Source organism: Bubalus kerabau, chromosome 5 (assembly GCF_029407905.1).
Source record: "Bubalus kerabau isolate K-KA32 ecotype Philippines breed swamp buffalo chromosome 5, PCC_UOA_SB_1v2, whole genome shotgun sequence".
Taxonomy (NCBI): domain Eukaryota; kingdom Metazoa; phylum Chordata; class Mammalia; order Artiodactyla; family Bovidae; genus Bubalus; species Bubalus kerabau.
Window position 1 is genome coordinate 73,518,527 of NC_073628.1, and position 23,944 is coordinate 73,542,470.

At 36.1% G+C, this 23,944-nt stretch overlaps 1 protein-coding gene across 17 annotated transcripts in view; it reads right to left on the reverse strand.

Annotated features, from left to right (window-relative positions):
- USH2A (usherin) overlaps nt 1-23,944 on the reverse strand; it is a 1,013,951-nt gene that overhangs the window by 649,531 nt on the left and 340,476 nt on the right. For all 17 annotated transcript variants that reach the window (XM_055581875.1, XM_055581867.1, XM_055581860.1 and 14 more), the window contains 4 exons: nt 22,800-23,069; nt 21,052-21,221; nt 15,948-16,092; nt 90-320 (listed from right to left, as the gene is read on the reverse strand). In XM_055581875.1, the coding sequence (XP_055437850.1) occupies nt 90-320; nt 15,948-16,092; nt 21,052-21,221; nt 22,800-23,069 (816 nt within the window). The remainder of the gene's footprint in view (nt 1-89; nt 321-15,947; nt 16,093-21,051; nt 21,222-22,799; nt 23,070-23,944) is intronic.

The window sequence follows — 23,944 nt, forward strand, 5'->3', positions numbered from 1 at the left end:
AAAACTCATTGTAAAGGAATATTAGAATAATAGAAAACACTTTTGGGGCTTAAGTGCCTCATAAGGAAAGTGACATCAAGCACACTTACCCGTGAAGTCTGTATTGACCGGGTGAGTGGAGCTGGGGAACTTATAATATCCATGTCCTGTGAAGCGAGTCCCTTTCATCACCATGGCCCTCGGAGCCGGTAGAGATGGCTCTCTCCTTTCCAGCTGATACACAGGAGAAGGTCCATTCTGCTCTTCAGGTGCCAGCCACCTAAGATGCATGGTTGTGCTGTTGATTCCTTCAACCAGAGGCGGCCTCAGTTGGGCTGGTGCTAAATATTAGAAAACCCTTGTTACTTTCAAGAACTTGGCTTCCATCTCTAGACACCGATATGTACATATATGTTCACATGCACCTGTGTACAGTATACTCCAGATCAATTATGGTCTCAAGGTTTCTATGGTTCTAGAAACTGAAAACACAAGATACGATTTGTATTAAAGGCAACTAAAGAAAATTTAGATGACTAACAAATACTAAACAAAGTTTTATTAAACAAAGTTTTTTCTTGTATTCTCTCTATTCTTTCTTGCTACCTAGCAGACACTATAGAGTCTATTGCTGCCCCACCCAGATTCCCTTTCCCAAGCTGGAGCTTCAGTGCTCCATCTTCTGTGCTTGGTCTTTAGTGGCTCATGGCTGCTCCATTTTCTAGAGAATTGCCCTGCCTGAGTGGAAGCTACAGGATCCCTGGTGAATCCTGTAGCCAGGGACTACCAGCCAGTGGCTACTGATCACAAAGGGCAGAGTCCCTTGTCTTAATGTGGTATCAGGTCAGGGTTGCAATCCACAGAAGCCAAACAGGCAAAGGAAATGTTTGAAATGGGCTAGTTAGGGAGATGAGAGAAAGTGTGGAGACTGAGAAAAACCAAGTGGGGGACAAATGGTCACCAACTCATGCCAGCCAATGGATGACTCGGGAATGATGAACCAGTGTCGCCAAATCTTTTAGTTTGTTTTTTAAAAAGTCATTTTTTGTGTAATTTCCTGATTTTTTTAAAGCTTAGAAACTGGTCTAAATTAAAACAAACAAATAAGCAAAAACTGCTCTGAAAACCAAACAAAGCATCCACATGGAAGAAATGAGCCTGAGAGCTCAGGGGGTTGCAAATTCTTCTCTGGGCACCACAGACTTCGGGCAGGCTCAAGGGTCCTGAAGAGACCACACGACCACTAGCAGGAGCCTGAGCCTTGGGCAGTCAGTGCCCCATGCTCACACGCGTGCTGGGGCCACGGCGTGATCTGAGGTTCAGGGACACTGAAAATTCTGTGGAGCCTCCCGGCAAATCTTCAGAGGGATAGATTTAAGACTTTCCTTAAAACCCACTGGAAATGGATCAGATTAACAACTGAGTTGTTGAAAATGAAGGCCCATTTTGATTTTGATTTTCTTAAAGAGTCTGTATGATGAGATTCATATCCACTGTAAGTGTGTCAGCTGGATTTGAGTGGTGAAAGTGAAGGGAAAAAATCACATGTCATAATCACCGAGCTTATTTACTATGGACCCAAGCTAAAGCTGTGGACTGTAATTTACACTTCTATTAACGCAGCCTTGTATAGGCACAAAGTCTTTGTCTGTTTCAATAAATGTGAATTAAAATGATGTGAATAAAAACAAATACCATTAAAGCAAGAAAACAAATTCACCTAAATCAACTTAGAACAATTACCCTTTGTTACTTTCTAGAAAGCTTGGCCAGCTTTCTAAAGAGAAACAATTGTGATTCTATTTTCACTTTTAGTAAAGAAGAAAGTGCACTGAGCAAAAAGTTTAACAACTTAGATAATTAACAATTTTGTTCATCTTCTGCCACTGTGAACTATGTGATATTTTTATTCTTATATAAATTTATACATGATTTCCTTTACTCTTTGCCAAAAATGAGCTAAATGGTGGGCTCTCCGAAATTTAATTCTATATGCTATGATTTCTCTTCAGAATAATCCAAAACAAAACAAAAAGCTAAGCCATGCAGAAATTTATTCTCTCACTAAGCTCACCTTCTAAGTTTGGAGTTCCATCTTTCTATTAAATCTTCAGCAAGCCATCACTGGCTATAAACTTAACTGGGAGGAAGGACAGTCAAAGATTTCTGAGTCTGGGGCTCAGAGAAGCAATGAAGGACCAATTCAATCTTTTTGGAGTGTCTAAATTTTGCTACTTAGAAGCACAGAAGAGGAATTTTTAGTATTTCTGCTATGTTTTCTGTATTCCACTTTAGATTCCCTAATAATCTGGGATACAAAGACTTGAATGTTTTAGTTTGAAAAATATCATCTATTTCAGAGATGTTCAACTTAACTTTCTCAGTGAAAATATTCTCGATTTGTACTGTCTGATAAGCACTAGCCATATATGATTATTGAACACTTGATGTGTGTCTATTGAAACTAAGGGCTTGAACTTTTAATTTTATTAATTTTAAATTTAAGTAGCACTATATATAACTACCATGTTGGACAGCAAAGACTTAGCAAATCACAAATTATACATATTTGATGTGTTGAAAATAGAAATTCCATTTTAACTATTTAATGAAATTATGAATAAACCTCCTGTACTTCTTAATAGCAGAAGAATTTTATTATTTCTTTTTATTTTAAAATTTAAAAACAATTTTATTGGAGTATAGTTGATTTACAATGTTATGTTAGTTTCTGCTGTACAGTAAAGTGAATCAGTTACACATAAACATACATCTAATCTTTTTTTAAGATTCTTTTCCCATATAGGGGCTTCCCTAATGGCTCAGATAGTAAAGAATCTGCCTGCAATGCCAGAGATCCGGGTTTGATCCGTGCATCAGGAAGAGCCCCTGGAGAAGGGAATGACAACCTACTCCAGTATTCTTGCCTGGAGAATTCCATGGACAGAAGAGCCTGGCGGGCTACAGTCCGTGGGGCAGCAAAGAGCTGGACACGATTGAGTGACTAATATTATCACTTTTACTTTCCCATAGAGGTCATTACATTGTATTGAGAAGAGTTCCCTATGCTATATAGTAGGTCCTTGTTAGTCACCTGTTTTATGTACAGCAGGGGATATATATCAACCCCAATACCCCAATTATCCCCACCCCTTTTCCCCCTGGTACTCCAATGTGCATTGCAGCACCATTTACAATAGCCAGGACATGGAAGCAATCTAAACATCATCAAAAGAGAAATGAAAAAAGAAGATGCAGTACACATATACAATAGAATATTACTCAGCCATATAAAAGAATGAAACAAGGCCATTTGCAGCAATGTGAATGCACCCAGAGGATTGTCACACTGACTGAAGGAAGTCAGAGAAAAACAAATATCATATGATAGTCCCTATATGTGGAATCCAAAAAATACGTTACAAATGAAATTATTTACAGAGTCAGATGTAGAAGACAAACTTATTTAAAATCAGCTTCATTCTCAAGGTCCCATTTGTTTGACATTTGATACTCTTTTACTTTATTCCAATCACCCAGCTGGAAGGAGATAATGAAAGCTTTGTACCATTATTTTATTCAAAATCCTTTCCCCAATGATACATCATCCATAATCACATCTTTTTTGCTGTCGTTTTGTTTCTTTTTTTTCATAATCACTTCTTAATCAAGAATATAATTTCAGAATCAAAGCAAAAGGAATGCTAGCAACTCAGTAGTTTTTTTTTTGGGGGGGGGAGGGTGTTTGTTTTAATACCTACTAAAATTGAAAACATGCAATTTTAAAAATATGACAAAATGATTATAATCAATAAGGACAATTCTTCATTGAGAATCCACTAAAATTAATGTTTACTATTTAAACTCTAACAAGTAGTCAAGCATCTCTTCTAGACTCACAGAATTATTCCACTGAGCAGTAACAATATTCTTAGGAAGTCAACTACAGAGGAGTGGAACTAGAATGTGTGTGTATGTATTTTATTCACTTGTTTAAAAATAAATAAACACCTCTCAGCTGTCTCTTATAGTTTCACTTGGAGTCTCCAGCCCCCCTGAATGGATGAGCACTTAGTCATTATCTTCAGAGTTCCCTTAGTATCAGAAAGGGAATTTTCAATCAACTAAATGAGACTGGTCTCATACACATTCACAAGTATTAACAGAATGATAATAAGATAAACAGATACTCCTGAACTATTAAACACATGCATACAAACTTAGACTAAGAGACCAGGGAATAAAAGATTAAATCTCAGACCACCAAAGTGGATGGATTATAGGTATAAATTTGTTAATCACAAAGCAATAAATTAAGAGACATTATGGGATTATGGAAAAGTCATTGGAACCTTCTAGAGATTATATTTCACATTTTTTTTATTCAATTCTGCATGATTTTAGAAAAACACTTCAAAATTATGTGCCTCAGGTTTCTCTCAGACAATATAAGAATAAATTTTCAGTAAGACACCTTGAAAATAAGTTTTTAAAAACAATATAATTGTGTTAGGTTTTATAAAGCAAATTTCTATATAAGTACAAGACACTATTATTATGACCCAATAAAGTATCTTTCAGATTACATATTATAAAATGATTCAATTTATTCACATTCAGAATCTATCTGTATTCACTTAGAAAATTCTCTTATAAATGCAAACTTCAATATCCATCATTTCAAAGAATAACAAGATACAAATTCTGTTTCCACTTGGAATAAAATTACAATGCTCTTGTATTTTTTTGCATTAACTCTGTAATCCAATTTCTAGTCTCGCTCTTCTACTTATAATCATTCTTTTACAAAACACTCTGTAATATATATTCTTTTTTATGCAGCATGTATTACTTTATAATCTGATTAATAACATATCATAATGCATAAATTTACACTTGCAAAATTTATGTAGTGTGGAGTTTGAGCATCTTAGGATAAGAACTGAAGACTAAATGAGCAGAAGCTCTTGCTGATGATGACACCTCTTTAAAATCAAAACCGTGTTTTCAAGGAAGAGTTTGTTGTCTATGAAGACTGCATGGCTGTGTCAATATCTTAAAGCATCCTCAACTACTAGGAAGATGGAAATCTAGGAATAAACAGCCTTTCCTCTTTTCAGGGGTATAAGGGGAACACTAATATATGACATCCTCAGGCATCTTGTCAGTGAAAAATGATTCTGACTTTTTCTCAGAGATGCAAACCATCAAGGGAAATGTGATTTGCCAAATGCTGCTAGCCACAAACACCTGTGAAAAAGGGCACTGGGACCAGGACTCAGACATGATATCCAGGTTGATCACGAAGCCATGATTTTCCAGTTAGCAAGCACTCTCCAGTCAGGGTCAGACGAGGAAAGGATTCTCCTCCTGACTTTCTGAGATCTCCCAGCACTCAGATAGACCTTGTTGGCTGGCCTATTCTCTGGCTGAGGAAAGAACAGCATCAATTTTCCCATTCTCTTTTTGTTTACTAGTCTTCTTCAAGAGAGATGTATAGTGGAACTGATCTGGAAAGGAGAAACCTTAGGTTCTATACTGGTCCTTTAAGACCCTACTTATGGAACATTGGCTAATCCATTATTTGGCCTCTGTGTTAAGTATTTCACACATTCATTTTTTGGGGGGAAAAAAGCATATTGAAGTTTAGTTGATGTACAATATTATATAAGTTATAGGTGTACAACAGAGTGATTTGCAATTTTTAGAGGCTATACTCCATTTACAGTTATAAGATATTGGCTATGTTGCCTCTGTTGTACAATATATCCTTGCAGCTTATTTTATACGTAATAGTTTGGCCCTCTCATCTCCTACCCCTATGATATAACTTCTCTCTTCCCTCTTCCTGCTTGTAACCACTAGCTTGTTCTCTGTATCTGTGTGGCTGCTCTTTGGGTTACATTTATTAGTTTGTTGTATTTTTTTTATATTCCATATATAAGTGATACAGTATTGTCTTATTTCACTTAACAAATGCCTTCCAAGTCCATCCATGTTGTCTCATTTGTAAGATTTCATTCTTTTTAGTGGCTGAGTAGTATTCCATTGGGTATATGTAGGTCCATCTAGTCAAAGCTATGGTTTTTCCAGTAGTCAGGAACGGATGTGAGAGTTGGACTATAAAGAAAGCTGAGCACCAAAGAATTGATGCTTTTAAACTGTGGTGTTGGAGAAGACTCTTGAGAGTCCCTTGGACTGCAAGGAGATCCAACCAGTCCATTCTAAAGGAGATCAGTCCTTGGTGTTCATTTAAAGGATTGATGTTGAAGCTGAAACTCCAATACTTTGGCCGCCTGATGCAAAGAACTGACTGATTTGAAAAGACCCTGATGCTGGGAAAGATTGAAGGCAGGCAAGGGAATGACAGAGGATGAGATGGTTGGATGGCATCACTGACTTGATGGACCTGAGTTTGAGCAAGCTCTGGGAGTTGGTGATGGACAGGGAAGCCTGGTGTGCTGCGGTCCATGGGTTCACAGAGAGTCAGACACGACTGAGTGACTGAACTGAACTGATATGTACTACATCTTCTTTATCCATTTATTTGTTGATGGATGCTTAGGTTGCTTTCATATTTTGTCAATTATAAATAATGCTGTTATGAACATTGGGGTGCATGCATCTTTTCAAATTAGTGCTTTTTTTAAATTTCAGATATATACTCAGGGGTAGAATTGCTGGCTAGTATCTCATTTATTGAAGAGCAGGACAGACCCGATTATACCTATGATCTCTTCCAGTTAGAAAATTCTGGCTGAACATTTGCAAGTAGTACTTCTCAAGAGCAAATCATGAAGGGCTATTGGACATACAGGTCCCTCATCCCTCCAGGAACCCAGCCAATTTATCCCTGCAACTCTGAGTCACCTTGTTCTTTACCATGGCACACAAATATTATGATTTTTCTGTGTGTTTTATGATATAAAGAAAGTCCAGAAAGCATTTCTTTTCAAGAATTTAAGGTGAATCACCTTCTTGGTGAATATACACTACCTTAGCCAGCTGTCATACTGGTGATTCTCCATAATTTGCACACAACTTGCATCCTACACGTAAAGAGAGTGAGCCATGATTTCTGAACTTCACAGAGCAGCAGCGATGACAACAAGCATTGTTCCCTAAAGTCCCCCATTAATAAAAGGTAGTTGCTTGGACTGTAATTATGGCATCCTTCCTACCCAAACTTGAAGCTTTTATGGGGCTTATGCAATTAACTACTTAAATGCATCGTAACACTTGCTTCTCTGACAGCAAAGTATTGATTTTTTAATCATTTTCAAGTCTCCTCTAGAACAAATAAATGTACTACAGTTACAGTTAATGCACTGTGTACATGCATTAAATGTTAGTGTGACAGAATTTATTATTTTGTGATATATAGAACTGAAGTCAGGCTTCTCAGAAAGTAGCATCATGGATCCAACATCAGTATGGAAACTACCATTGTCCTTGATACTCCAAATTCTCTAACTTCGAAAAGCTAGAGATCTCTTACTTAGGCTTAAAATAAAGGAGGGGGTACTGAGTATAAATCTTTCCTAGATGTCAGTGTAGGAGAAGATTAAAAGTAGTCCAGCAGAGAAGATAACAGTTTATTTTTCCCTAAAGGTGTCACTGTGGGTGTATGGCAACTTTGTTCACATGAATTTCAATGTAGCTTTTCCCTTGCGTTTATTTAGGACATATCAAAATATTTTGCATACAATAGTCTATTTCAATTCTTACACATTTTAATTGTACTGTTTTAATGCCTCACTATGGTTAATACCTCAGAAAACTGAAACAGTGTTTCACAAAGTGTGATTTCTACATTCCATTTCTGCTATGCCAAAAAGGTCAACAGAGGTCTCATGAAAGTCACTTATCTAAATACAGACCTGGCAACAGAGGCCATTACACAGTGTATCAACAAGCCTTTTCCTTGGGCACAGCACACATTCAACATTAAAGTTGGTGAGTAAAAAGCAGTTAATTTTGTTTTGTTAGAAATAATATCATTTTAGTTTTAGCGTCTAAGACAGATGCCAGCATTTCACTCTGAACAGATGGTAATTCCATCTAATAGTGCATGTCTGTATTAGTAAGGTCTGTTGTGTATACAAACAGTAATAAACAGTAGGTAAGGATCAAAATAAATTTTAATTGTTGACATTAAATTCTGGCAGCCACAGTTCTAAGGCTGCAATATTCCTTTTTCAAGTCTGTCAGATTTACTAATGCTACACAAGCTTTGTCCAAAGCTGCCAGATTCTAGTTTCCATAGAAAGATATTGCATCTTCCCAGCTCCTGGTCTGCACCAGGGTTGCCTGTTTTCCTACACTGAAATAATCATTCAGGAATAACATGAGATTGGTGCTACCACTGATGGATGCTCTTCCAGGATTTTTTTAGAATGCTCCCAGAGGGCTGAACCTTTAATTAAGAGGCTGATTTTGAAAATGTTGTATCCAATTGTTACACTATGGGTTCCAGTGTTATCACAGACACTTTCCTACTCTGCTAAGTAAAGGTCTCTCATTCAATTCCATCTATTCTCACTGCAAATCCGGGCATTCCTGAACTTCTCTGAGACTGACATCATCCCTTTCATTTGGTTTGCTTTGCCAGAATCTGAAGGATTTCCCAAACAATCGCAGCTCTCATCGGCTGAACTCTTCTGTAGGTTTTACTGTGGATCAAGCCTGCCAACAAGCACCAATTTGGTTCTCATAATGTCTCCAACGATCTGGTATTACAAGTAGTAGCTGCTATTTATTTTGGGAAGCTGCCATGTCAAAAAAAAAATCTTTATAAAAAAAAACCCAGTTTGGCATTCAAGTGACTGTTCAATAACAAACATGCTTTGCAATCAAATTTCTTTTAAAAAAATGGATGTATTTTTTGAATCATGAAAAATATATTGCTTCCACCATATGGGACAACCAACGACTCACCAACCGATTTCAGATGCAGCATATTGAGCTGACCATATGTTACAGTGCTGTTGAATGGCTGAGTGATTCATGCCCGTCACATTCTAGTATATCAATTAAAGCTCCTTGAAGTCTGCATGATTTGTGTCTCTGTTATTAAACCCTGCTAATTCATCCCACTTACACATCTGTTATAAATCTCTAGGAGTGCTGCATGATTCATGGCAATCTGTGAGCATGCTACAGCAAATTCTTCTCCTTGTAATTAACAGTAAATTGTTTTACTGCCATGCAATGAATTTTTCAGTTATATTGCAAATGAACTCCTAAATGTGCGGTTCTTTCCTAAGAACTGACTTATATCATTAGGCAATTAAAAAGTATTGCTTTGAACCAAAAGCTTTTAATCAAGAGAAATACAACTTTAACATTGCTTGAGAGCCATGGAAATTTGACATGGTGGTTAGAAGTGCAAAATAATTTCTGTTGTTGAAAGAGAAAAACAAACAAACAAAACCAGCCCTTCCTCCTACTCTCAGGATTTCCCTGATGCTAAGACGTGAGAACGGCTGCCTAAAAAGACTGGGTGAGACAAGTTTGCACAGATACTGTTTATCTTAGAAGTGACTTAAGTCAGCTGTCATTACCAAATTTCTCAGATTGCCTTACACTTCTCTAATTGTAAAACAGAGCCTTTATTCTTGAAATAAATAATTGGATAATTAGCCAAGTTGAATCAGCAGAGGATTTCACTGCTGTTCAAGTGTTCTTGTCAAAGGTGAAGCAAATTCATTTCAGCTTGCCTCTGCAGCTCTTCGAAGAGGCTTTGATTTTTTCCCCCCACTTTCTTGGCAGCAGCCTGAGATTCATGAGTCCATACATCAAGTTGGTAGTTTAACAACAAATGGAATTAAATTCAAAGAAGGGAAACTAATTGAAGGACAGCAACAAAAGTGTTGGGTAATGTGCTTTTTAATATGGCGTGCCACATTTGCATGATAATTTTTCCTTTTTAGCATGGAGCAGAAAGTGACTGGCTTAATGAGGGATTATTCAAGACAGGAACGAACAAAATGCATTCATAACTAAGAACAAAGATTGTATTATGAAACAAAAACAGGCAACCTCAGAGAAGTAACTGGATGATTGGTTTATGCATTATGAATAAAAAGATAGAAAAATATTTATATTAGTATTCACTAATGACTATATATACAAGATTGTTGTAATTAAAATTATAAATTAACATATTAAAAGTGCTTGTTTAATCACTCTGGGTCCTATTCACAATGAAAAGACTTATGTACCTGCATACAAAACAATGTGTGTTTTCAACCCAGCAGCAAACAACCCATACATTCTACTTTGGATGGATTCAGACAGGAAACTTAATGCACCACTAATTACTTGCTTAATGGGAAATGGGCACTTCTAAGCTTGTAGTGTAGAGGTCAATTTATGATGGGTAAAGGAAATAGGACATTGTTCTTCCAGGAATGGATCTCCAAAAGGAATTTCTCTGAAGGAAGGTTTAATTTGTACTTAATTCACAAAGGATGGAAATGTACAAAGTTATTAGATTAAAAGGGTAATCTTAAAGAAAAGGATTAGAAGCTTCTAAGGGCCCAGTCTGTCAGATCATGACCCATATAAACCCAGAAGCAACTCCAAAGCCACCCATCACACTTTCTTGAAGATTTTGCAATAGAGTTGCAGCTGTTCCTGGAAGAGTACCTTTCTCAAATCAGTTCTGGAACTGTTCATGGGCACCAAAACTAAAGGAGTAGTGATAAACATTCTGGATGAAATGTGCCAATTCTAATGATACATCTAATCAAAAAAATACTTGAAGGAGAGCAAATCACAATTCTCCAGCTTTTTAATGAAACAGACATATCTAACAAGTATCTTTTTGATTTCTGTGACTGAGGTGTAAGGAAAAAAACATATTTTCGTGATTCAGCACTTCAGAAAAGCTGAATACTACTTCCATTTTATGGTGCTCTTTTTTAAAGTTTTTAAATGGTTGTTCTGATCCTTGGCAATTCACTCACATGAACTACATTTAGACTTAAGAGTTAAATTTCCCACAAATCTATTGGAATTCTGTATCCTCCAAACCATAATTTTATTACTAGAAGAGACAGAGCAAGAAAAGTCATAGTGCTGCAAGTCAACTTTTATTCCTTTCCTACAACAAACTGTTGACCATTCAAAAGCACTGACCTTCTCATTGTTTATTTCTATGACTTAAAATCTATCAGTTACCCAGACATTTAATCCTAGGAAAATTAAAAAAAAAAAAAAAAAAAGAAAGAAATACCCTATTTATCTACTGAAAACAGAGGCAAGAAGGATATTGGATCTGTAATTTCCGGGGTTTTCCTTATATTCTCATAAAAACAAGTCCATTTTCCCTGGCCTGAACACCCCTGAAAACAATGCATTTTACCATAAATCAAGTGGCAAGCAAGAATTATTTTCCATATTTTTGTCATGTAATTGACTTCATTCCCCATCTGGCAGATGAAAAGTCATAGAGTGCTGACAAGATAAATTAAGACACTAAGAAACAAAAATTTTTCCAGGAAAACACTAATTTTTCTCTCAGAAAAGAAAGGATCTCACATGTGAACAAAATTAATGCATATTTTTACGGAAATTGAGTAGAAGGAACATTTTGGCAAAGAACAAAAAACTACACATTTAAAACTTACCATCTTCTGCAACTATTTACTTTTTTTACCTCCCAGCTTTTGCTCTGACTATGCTAATCAGAGTGCTGCCCAGGGGATCATCAATGACCCCACATTCCTTGTATCTTACATTTCTTTCCCTTTCCCTACTGTCTGTGACTCACTCTACTGACATTCTCCTTCTAGAATTCTCTCTGTCCTTGACTTTTTGAATAGTGCTCTTTCTAGATTCTATACCTAACTCTGATCATGTCTCTGTTCCTTTAATTTTTCCTTTTCTCTTTCTCCCAGAATGTGAGCATTCACTGAGGTGTAAACTTTTCTTTTATATTTTCTCTGCCTTCACTAGTATATCACCATCCATAGTTTTACCTCCTTTTATATGCAGACAATTATAAAACTTACATCCTTCTTAAGCTCCAGATTTGCATTTTCTGCTGTTGGCTGGTTATAATTGTCATGGATATGTTTTGTTCAAATAATTGAACTGAAACTCATGGCTTTATTTCTCCCATCTGGTCTTTCTTCGTTTTTTGCATTACATTTAGTGGCATCACCATGGTCTAGGATATTTACTGTCATCTTCAGTTCCTCCCTCTTCTTAACCTGTGGATTTCTTTTCCTTGAAGCATTCCATTTCATGCTTCTAATATTTCTATTTATCTAATTTACTTTCTCATGACTTTTTTGGAATGTCCTGTTGTTTTAGTCACTAAGTCGTATGTGAATCTTTGACCCCGTGGACTGTAGCCCGCCAGGATCCTCTATCCATGGCATTTCCCAGGCAAGAATACTGGAGTGGGCTGCCATTTCCTTCTCCAGTGGATTTTCCCAGACCAGGGATTGAACACAAATCTCCTGCACGGGCAGGCAGATTCTTTACTGCTGAGCCACCAGGGGATCCCCCTTGGAATGCCTACCAGACTCTATTTCCACATTCTCTTCTAATCTCTACTATACTCTACTGACAGAGAAATCACAATCCCCAGCTTTCCTCATGTCAGTATGGAACAGCACCTGAAACAGCAACAAGCACATGATATAAACTCAAAAAATATCTACAAACATCTTTACCAATTATTTATAGTCCACCTCAAATGCCATTTAACCTGACATAATTTCCCAATCTGCTAAATCAGTCACCTATCTCATATTCTCTGTTCCAAGAGTTTTCTTTTATCCTTTCCCCCAAGGTGTTAATCCTACCTGTTATATGTCAACATCTTAATACAGACATCATTAAAGCATGAATGGTTTCTATTAGAGCTCACCCCACTTCCTAATGCCTGAAATTAGAAATTAGAACCTTCATAGAAACTTACTGAATCGAGCATTCACAACAAAACATAGCAATGGTATGTTATGGCACATTATTAATTTTATACTGTAAACAACGAATTTGAAATGTGCAGTTTTTGATCAAAATCTTGAAATATATGTCATAATTCAGGACAACATGCTCCTCACAGAACTGAAAAATGATGCTTTTCAATGTTAGTCCCCTACAGCTTACTTTTGTCCTTCAATCCTTAGTTTTAGGACTCTCCATTGTTACATTTATGTTAAAATAATGTTATGGAAACAAAGTTGCAAAGTAAAATTTCATGACTTTGATAACAGAAATTCTATAACACACTGTGACTAACAAAAAGATTATGTAATAGTTATGACAAAAATCTTGATAGAAATAATTTGTTTTGAGATTTGACTTTGTGCTAGACACTGCCTTAAATATTTAACATGTATTCACTCTTTTCATTCCTCAGGAGAACACTAAAATATAGGGTATCCTTATTTGTAATTTGGAAGACAAAGGCACAGAGATTATGCAATTTACTCAAGGTCATAAAGCTATAGTCATAAAGCTAGCTGCTGCTGCTGCTAAGTCACCTCAGTCATGTCCGACTCTGTGCGACCCCTTAGACGGCAGCCCACCAGGCTCCCCCATCCCTGAGATTCTCCAGGCAAGAACACTGGAGTGGGTTGCCTTTTCGTTCTCCAATGCATGAAAGGGAAAAGCGAAAGTGAAGTCGCTCAGTCATGTCCGACTCTTAGCGACCCCATGGACTGCAGCCCACCAGGCTCCTCCATCCATGGGATTTTCCAGGCAAGAGTACTGGAGTGGGGTGCCATTGCCTTCTCCATAAAGCTAGCTAGTAGAGCCCAAATTCAAGTCATGGCATTCTGGCTTATCATTTTTCCCTTAGATGTGTAAGTAAATTCTTATTTGAAAAAGTCAATGAACTTGCCCATCTCATGGGTTTCAGAGAATATGAGAAGTTTCCAAATTCTGTTCTCATGGATAAAGAGGCAGAGAGAGAACACTGAAAGGGCTTAGATGAGTTCTACTCCACTCACCTTCCAGTAGATAGAGTGGCCTTAAGCATCCTTACCAGAGACTAAAACAAGAGCATAGAGCACTGGGAGGGGGCGAGTTCCACGCCACAGGAACTCTTGCTGAAACCACTGAGGACAATATTCACACAGATGGAATCACTGGTGCTTTAAGCAGGAAGGATGCCATTCCTCAGACATCTTCCCTGCTTTTCGCTTTCTAGCTCCAGGATCTGTCTAGTCTCTAGAGACCAGCATGCCCCCATTCAGTTCTTTCAGGTTGTGTCTACGAAAAGACGAGAGTAGATCTCATCTAGAGGAAAGAGCCTGCCCTAACAGTGTCACAAACTGGAGCATGCAGAGTGCAGATGGGAGCTAGTATGGTACACAGCCTTAAGGAAAGAAGACTTGGGTGGAGATATTATTATTGAAGATGTTATTGGACGTGATGTCACGAGGAATATGAATTAAAATGAGAACAGCCCCCAAGGGATTGGAAGGAGAATGTTCAATAGAAGCCAGAAGGAAATATTTTGGATCATTATCAGTCTGAAAATTGCCTTTTCAAAGAGGTCACTACACATGGTCTGATTTGCTGGAGAAGGAGCAATTTCTCTAGCACTAAAGGATCAAACACTTGGAAGGAATGTTGCCAGCGATGTATTAATATTGGAAAGATGGTCACCCTAGATGACTTTTAAATGTTCTAAAGCCCTGAAAAGCTGTGATTTCAGTTCTGCTTAAGCACCTAGTCGGGGTCCCTTTAGGCTTCTGTCCAATCTTCAGCTCATGTGGCTTCTGTTTTCACTTTCTCTGGCCCCCAGGACAGATTACTCTTAATTTTTGTTCTCATCACCCAGTTACATCATTTTTCCTAAAGGAGATAGATACTATTATCCACACTCTGTAGCTCTCTAATAACATAATATATAAAAATAAATAAATGTACAGTCTAACAGGAAAATGGTGTTTTGTTCAAGATACGTACTCCATAAATATTTGTAAATATAGGTTAAATATGTGAAAAACACAGAGTTCACTCATGCAGATAATAAAACATAATTTCTTGAAACTTTGGAGTCTTCCTTGCTGACAGAAAATTTGAAGAAAAATTACTTGCTATATTTGATATTTGTTGTATATTAATATAATTTGGGCCAAACAAGTTTTCCAGAACTAAAACAAAATATAACAAAAACTATGGAACTTTATATGGAAACAGTAAGGAAGAAGGTCTGAGGAATATTTTCATAGCTAAATATGTTTGCTAGAAATTTCATAACCTCTTCACATCTGGATATTTCCTTAAAGAGCACCAGGAAACTAAGCCTTGTTGGATGCTGACAGAAAAACTGATTTGAAAAAAATCTTAACTTGTAAGTAATTGGGTTATATAGGTGTTAATAATACATGTAATCAAGTTTGTATGAACTTAATTTGTTCTAAGTGAAGCAAACAAAAAATTATACAAGCCATCTCCTACTAAGATTATACTTGATAATAAGTTTTTTATTTCAATGTTATGCACCTAGCAATTTTATATTTATAATAAACAGATAATAACACTATTGCCTATCCAATAAAGGCAAAATATCACACCAGTGCAGCCTACTAATTTCTGGATGTCTGCTGTTAGCTCCATGCGGCAGGAGTGGGTAAATCCAATCCCACACGAAAGGTTAAGGCTGAAGGGAGAAGTATTCCGAATCCTCACAAGAAGCCTCCTAAATACTTCTAACAATTGTTGGGACACCTTTAGGACTTAGGGTGGTGGCTGAGTCCTAGAGTCACTCTGCACCTCATTATATTTATTATTGCACTGCAACTCAGGAATCCTCCAGGCTCTTAAATTTATTTTTCTGTTCAACTATGTCAAGGTCAGTAGCAATCCGAGTTTGTGAGGGAGTAAGAGAAAGCTGAAAAGACAAATATTAAGCCCAAACTAGAGACGCTATTGAGCTTTGTAGGTGTTTTCTTTATAAACATACAATATATTTTTCACATCTGCTGAAACTTGCTTACCTGATGCTAAAGTCTGTCCTGCTTCTGAAGCACTGGTTACACAGCCAACTGAATTGCAGAGAGAAATAGTAAAGTTGTATATCCTATAAGGTTTTAGTCCTTTTACAATATAAGATAGTTCTTGGGATTTAGCAGTATACAATACCTGCAAGGTAAGAAAAAAAAAAAAAAAAAAAAAAGTCAGATATTAGATATCTATTGTGAAAAATATAAGCTTGACAAGCAAATTTCCAGAAATTTCAACAGAGGGAATTACTGCCAACCACAATTAGGAAAAGGAATTTCTTTTTGAAGGGACTCAACAAGCTAGGGTTTAATTGATAATTGTACAATCACACTGTTTTATGAGGTAATAATCCAGTTCCTGAGTGGATAAATGAGGAAACCAAGTTATTGCCTCATAAAGCAGCGTGGTGGTGTGGCTCTTGTCACCGACAGTAGAGATAAAGAATGGTGACACGCTCATTGTTATTGTGAAAAAAGTCCAAATAAAACCACAGGGCTTGGCCAAGATGAACCCAGTGCAGTAATGTCCACATGCTAGCTGATGGAGCTGGTACAGAAAAATGTCATCACTTCATTAAATCAATCCCATCATTTGCTCTTAAAAAAAAAAGGAAGAAAGAAAGAAAGCTGCAGGAAGGAAAAGGAGAAAAAAGGAAAGATTACTGAGCATCTACATGAAGTCAATTCTCAATTGCCTTTCTTGTACAACTAAGTTTAAGCATATTGATCAAACGGTTACTTTTTTTTTTTTTTTTTGAAACATTGTCTTTATTACACAATTTTGAATGAAAATAGCAGATGAGAGCAAAGGAGACTCTATGGTCCATAAACAAATAATTAAACAATCAACACCAAGAGCTAGTCTGTCAATATAACTAGAACTGATCAAAAGCAACCATGTAAATTTGCTTAGTCTATAGATACAAAGGCCCCTGGTGATTATATTCAGAAAAAAGTCATCAACCAACAGTCTGACAGCATGCATGAGCACAAACTATTTTTCTAAGAGATACTGATAACAGGATATCAAATAATCTTCCATACATATAAATACTATATATAACTAAATATTAGTTACATATGAAGTCAATTTCCAGATTTTGTTTTTCCTTTAGGAGTAAAATAAAACTCATTTGGATTATATGCCTGAGTATTGACTTTAAATTTTCATAAGCTGAGTAGTTCTTGAAAGCAGTGTGATTAGAATATAAATTACATTGTTAACATAACATTTTTCAGAAATAAAGGTGATTTAAAGATTCTAAAAATGTAGAAAATGTAAAAACATTAATACCACGTCCTTCAATTACATTTAGAAATCAGAAAAGCATCAAACACTGATTTACTAATCCTTTTTCCAGTTTCAAAATGGCTACTTAGATTTTGAGGATATAATTTTTTTTCTTTTGTGCAATGTGATTTAAAGCTTCACCCCCCCACCCCCACAAAAAAAAAAAACTTGGAAATGAGTAAAACTTACTTAATATTGCTATAAAATTTATCCTATTTAGAACAATTCTGATGAAATTTAATGTAGATTTTCTGCAATTGTTAAGATAAAATACATTAAAGTATTTAATTTTAAAAGTTTTATCTTTTTAAACAAAGTATTCTCTGTCTCAAGAACACATAATGAAATGCAGTAAAGAGAAAATGTGGATTAATATTAATTTTGATTAAATTTTACTCCTCTACATATAGTTAATAGAAATTATGTGATTTTTAACAGACATTTATCCTAGAGTTTGGGGCATGTAAAATTATCACTCAGATAAACTGTGTCTTTATCATGTATACAGAATCATCTTAACAAGTTTTAAAGGATATATTTAATTGAAAACTTTTTTGGGGGATTAATCTTTAAGGAGCATGAAGAACTTTGTCGAAGCTTAAAATCCTACAATGATAACATCACCACTTCTATAAATGTCTTCTGCCACATTCTTAGGGAAAGATCCTTTAACCATTATTTTTTACAGTAGGCTTTCCCCAGAAATTTTGGCTATTTATTTATCAAGATTATAATGACACACATTCGGGTCAGTGTGGATATAAATTTAATTGTTGAGAATGTAAAAAAAAAAATTCGACTTTGCCACTTGTGATTTAATTTTCTTGAATTATGATGGAATACTTGCAGGAGAGGGTGCAAAAAAGAAAATAAAGTGACATATCTATACCCTTATTTTAATTCTGCCACACACACAAAAAAAGACTTTTAAACAAATAAAGGTGACATCCTTGGTTGCTCAGTGGTTAGAATCCATCTACCAATGCAAAAGATATGGGTTCAGTCCCTGGTCCCAGAGGATCCCACATGCTGCGGAGCAGCTAAGCCCATGTACCACAACTGCTAAGCTTGTGCTCCAGAGCCCAGGAACTGCAGCTGCTGAGCCCATGTTCTGCAATGAGAAAAGCCACTGCAATGAGAAGCCCAAGCACCACAGCTAGATAAAAGCCTCTGATTGCCACAGCTAGAGAAAACCCCACACAGCCACAAAGACCCAGCACTGTCAAAACAAATAAAGTTATTTTAAAATGATCAAAGATTTTTATATACCTGTTTTCTCAATATAAAAATATTTTCCTGCCCTACTGAGTATTTTATAAATGTATGTAGTCCTATCCCATTAATAACAATCACTAAAAATAATATCTGTTGAGCTTTTTAAGCTCCATATTAACTATAGATAAGCAGAAATTGTTTTTGCATTTAACAAATCAGTGAAATCTCAAGCACAGAGATGTGAGATATGCCTGGTAACTGGTAAAAATGGGATCAAAACAGGTTGATTTCTGGGACATGTTTTATAAACTATGTTTTTTTTTTAATTTTACTTTCTTGGAATAGAATATTAAAATACAAGTAATAGCCAGAAGGCATAATATGCTGTGTCCAGACTCCATATCCACAATTCTGATGAGCCGACATCCTGGAATGCGAAGTCAAGTGCACCTTAGGAAGCATCACTACAAAGCTAGTGGAGGTGACGGAATTCCAGTTGAGCTATTTCAAATCCTAAAAGATGATGCTGTGCAAGTGCTGTACTCCATATGCCAGCAAATTTGGAAAAACTCAACAGTGGCCACAGGACTGGAAAAGGTCAGTTTTCATTCCAATCCCAAAGAAAGGCAATGCCAAAGAATGCTCAAAATTCTACAAGTCAGGCTTCACAGTACACGAACCATGAACTTCCAGATGTTCAAGCGGGATTTAGAAAAGGCAGAAGAACCAGAGATGAAATTGCCAACATCTGCTGGATCATTGAAAAAGCAAGAGGGTTCCAGAAAAACATCTATTTCTGCTTTATTGACTATGCCAAAGCCTTTGCGCAGATAACAACACACTGTGGAAAATTCTTCAAGAGATGGGAATACCAGACCACCTGACCTGCCTCCTGAGAAATATGGATACAGGTCAAGGAGTAACAGTTAGAACTGGACATGGAACAACAGACTGGTTCCAAATTGGGAAAAGAGTACATCAAGGCTGTATATTGTCACCCTGCTCATTTAACTTATATGCAGAGTACATCCTGAGAAATGCTGGACTGGATGAAGCACAAGCTGGATCAAGAATGGTGGTGGGAAACATCAATAACTCAGATATGCAGATGATACCACACTTATGGCAGAAAGTGAAGAAGAACTAAAGAGCTTCTTGATGAAAGTGAAACAGGAGAGTGAAAGAGTTGGCTTACAGCTCAAGATTCAGAAAACTAAGATCATGGCATCTAGTCCCATCACTTCATGGCAAATAGATGGGGAAACAGTGACGGACTATTTTTTTGGGCTCCAAAATCACTCAGATGGTGGTTGCAGCCATGAAATTAAAAGATGCTTGCTCCTTGGAGGAAAGTTATGACCAACCTAGACAAGCATATTAAAAGCAAAGACATTACTTTGCCAACAAAGGTCCATCTAGTCAAAGCTATGGTTTTTCCAGTAGTCATGTATGGATGCGAGAGTTGAACTATAAAGAAAGCTGAGTGCTGAAGAATTGATGCTTTTGAACTGTGGTGTTGGAGAAGATTCTTAAAAGTCCCTTGGACTGCAATGAGATCCAACCAGTCCATCCTAAAGGAGATAAATCCTGGGTGTTCATTGGAAGGTCGGATGCTGAAGCTGAAACTCCAATACTTTGGCCCACCTGATGCGAAGAACTGACTGATTTGAAAAGACCCTGATGCTGGGAAAGATTGAAGGCAGGAGGAGAAGGGGACAACAGAGGACAAGATGGTTGGATGGTATCACTGACTCAGTGGACATGAGTTTGAGTAAACTCTGGGAACTGGTGAATGGACAGGGAAGCTTGGCGTGCTGCAGTCCATGGGGTCGCAAAGAGTTGCATATGACTGAGAGACTGAACTGACCCTTGTGCTGATAGAAAGAACACTGGCCATACCATATCATGGAGAGTAACAAGAGCTTATCATCTTCCAAGAATGTTATACATATCATGATTTAGTATGTGTACAAAGTAAAGCCTCAGTAACTGTTACCTATGATCATTAGTCTCATTGCTGCTGACTGGAGATGACCCACTAGTAAGCAATATATCACTGCTGCTGCTGCTAAGTCGCTTCAGTCATGTCCTACATATCCTAAACCTTGAAATGTTCATAACCTTTGCTATAAGCTGTAAAATAAACTGCATCCCTCAGAAATTTTTCTTAGGAACTTGAAATATACAAATGTATATATAAAATGTTCTTATTGATGTTATTTACATTTCCAAAAGAATTCATACAATATACATACCAATTGATTGTGCATTGGTTGAATCATTATTGTGTACCTAACCAATACAATAGTACACAGCTACTGAATATCAACCTCTTGAAAGATACTTGAGGATATATATTAAGTAGGAAAAGCAGATTTCATGAAACAAAATTACAGCCATACTATTTACATTTGTACTAGAAAAAAATAAGTGATATATTTAGACCCTTGTATATATAATATTATATAAGAAAAAATTCCCCATTTAAGGATTGTATAGATAAAAATTCTGCCAGAATTCTGCAAGTGCAGAAACTATAAAAAGAAAGACATAATTCCATTCTAGAAGGACATGAATTGGAAATAACGATACCTGTGGAACCACCACTGGATAAGACCATTGAGGTGATTGTTCAGAAATCATACTGATGTTATACCCCACAACTTTTCCTCTTGTAACACTGTCCGGTGGCAGCTCCCAGGACACATTGAGCGAGTGAGGAGACAGTGGGGAGACTGAAGGGGGCATCACAAATACAGGCGCTGTTAATGACAATAACAGCCGAAACAATGAATGTCACATTAACAGGTTTTCAAGCTGAAATCACAAGTTTATCCTATTAATAATTTCAAAAACATCACATTCCTTACATAATACTCTTATTTTAAAAATCAAAGAATATGCTGGTATATATATAAAAATACTCACTTAAAAATATATCTTCAAGCATGTTCTCTACCTCACATTACTAACAAAGATGTTTTCCATTTACAAAATAAAATAGAAATTGACCTGTGTTTATAAAGAAAACTAGTAGGTAATAGGGGAGGAAATCATAAGTTGTATGAAGTCTTTAAAGGGAAAAACCACAAAACAGAATATGTCTCAGTCCACAGTTTAGAACAATGCATAGTGACATATTGGATTTCTTATATATACAAGTATTTCACTGAACTTCTTGGAGAATATTATGCTTTAGAAAGAGGAACATTGAGAGTATTCTAAATAACCCTGAAGACATTTGAAAAGTTTTCAGTAAATCTTGATAGAAATGTTCAGGGATGTACATACATACATTCTCTACCTACCATCCTTGAGATCTTAATATGGATTTTAAATGTGCTAACCAAAGGTGTATTATCAAAGGACCTCATTGCACTTTCATTAGCCAGTGACCCATACAATTATGAGGGTCCAGTATTGCTATTTCATCCATTACTTTTCATTTCTGACCTTGATTTTCCCCTTCCAGAATGCCATGGCTCATCACTTGTGCTATCATGGCACTATTATTTGGCCAAGATGGCTGGAAGTCACTTAAGAGATGCTCAAGCACAATGCACATTTTATTTATGAAATGATTCCCTTGGACATCAAACCTGAAATTCCCCTTACCCTTCACAATCCTAACATATCCCATTTAAATCAGCACTTGGGTCTCTTTGGATATCTATAGCTTCAAAGCATAGCAAAAGTGTATTTTTATTTTTTTTGTTAAGGGTTCATGAAATTTGAAATGTTTATAATATAAAGAATGAGGTGGAGGGTTAAAAATATCTCACTTGCTTTAGTAATGATAGCTTAGAAAAATTAAAATTTTTCACCGTCCTTCCTTACCATACTAATTATAAACACACTTGTGAATTACAAATTTTGATGTCTGGGATTATATTTTCAGGTCCAATTTAGTACCTAAACTATTTGTTTAAGAAAAAGAAAGAAAAACAAAAACAGATTTGTGAAACTGGCAACAGTTATCTTTTTCATTGAACATAAATTGTACTGAATTTGGAGCAAGATGGGACATATGGCCAACCCACTTCAGGCCTGGAAACCAATTGCTATTTCTGATGAATGTTCCCAAAAGACTATGACTATAGTTTGGTCAGTTTTGTCCCTTGAGATAATATTTAAAACATTACATTGTCCCTAAAACTTACTGCAAGAACTTTATGACTTTGAATTATATATGCAACCAATCCATGTATTCAATATTTCCTTGGCTTATGCAAGTTTATTAACTCTTGCTTTTCCAATGTAGTTAGTACTGATGACTTTAATTTGAGGAAATATTTTCATTCAGGTGTTTTCAAAGTAGAGTTCAAAGCACTGATCTTCACCTGATTCTCCCGTTCTTCCTGTGGTCCAGGCAGAAGACACACTCCCAGCCATGTTCACAGCTAAGACTCTAAACTTGTACTTGGTGTATGGCTCCAAGCCAGTGATGACTGTGGTTGTTTCTGGAGGTTCTAGAGCATTTGCATTGGCTGATTCTGCAAGAGGGTGAGGACTGAGCCAGCCACTGCTCTGAAAAACTTGACTTTCTGCTGACCTTGTTTCTCCACTAGACTTCAGTCTTTTCATATACAGTTCATATCTTATAATTATGCCTGGAAAAGTGAAACAGTGAAAAAGATGACGTATTAGACAAATGGCCTATTTTATTGATGGTGTGAGGTTAGATTATTTGAAGAGTCTTTGCTTTCATTGTTCTGACTCAATTACCTGTCCATTTCCTTGGTAATATAGATGACAGGCACTTCTAAAGAAACAAAAACTTGTAGCTACATGAAAATATGAAATATTACTAAAAAGTATATTCATGGAAAATGAAAAAGAAATGGAAAATGCACAAACACAAAATAATTATAACTTAAGATAGGTAAATTCAGTATTTTTCAGGATGATTATAATTTCTACTAAGAATGGCTATTTGTTTTTGGAAATTTGATCAAAGTGTATATATTTTCAAATTTAGGGATTTAAATTTTATTATCTGCTTAATATAAGCCTTATTTACATAAATATTAGAATATTACAGTTTATTTATATCTACTTTAATCAAGTATCTTAAAAATTCCAAGAAAAAAGCTTTTGCCATAATATGTACATGATATTAAATTATTAAAAATCTATGAATGTATGCTGGCCTGTATAACCAAAGGTTCAATTATATGAGCACAAAAATTAACTTAATGGAGTTGGTTAGCCTATATACATATTTTTTGTATTATTTCATATCTTTTTCTTGCTTAAAAGAAAATTTACTACTTATGGGTGCCCTAACTTGTGACACAGTCAAATATAATGCATTTCCTAAGTGAGTTTCAAATTAGAAACATCATTTGTGTTGTGGCAGATGTCATTAAGAGCAAAGATAATATTAGCCTTTTAGGGGGCAATTTAAATGAGTGGAATTTGTTATTAGATTAAAGAAATACACTTATTTTACTAACCAGGACAAATAGTATCTTATATCTTCAGA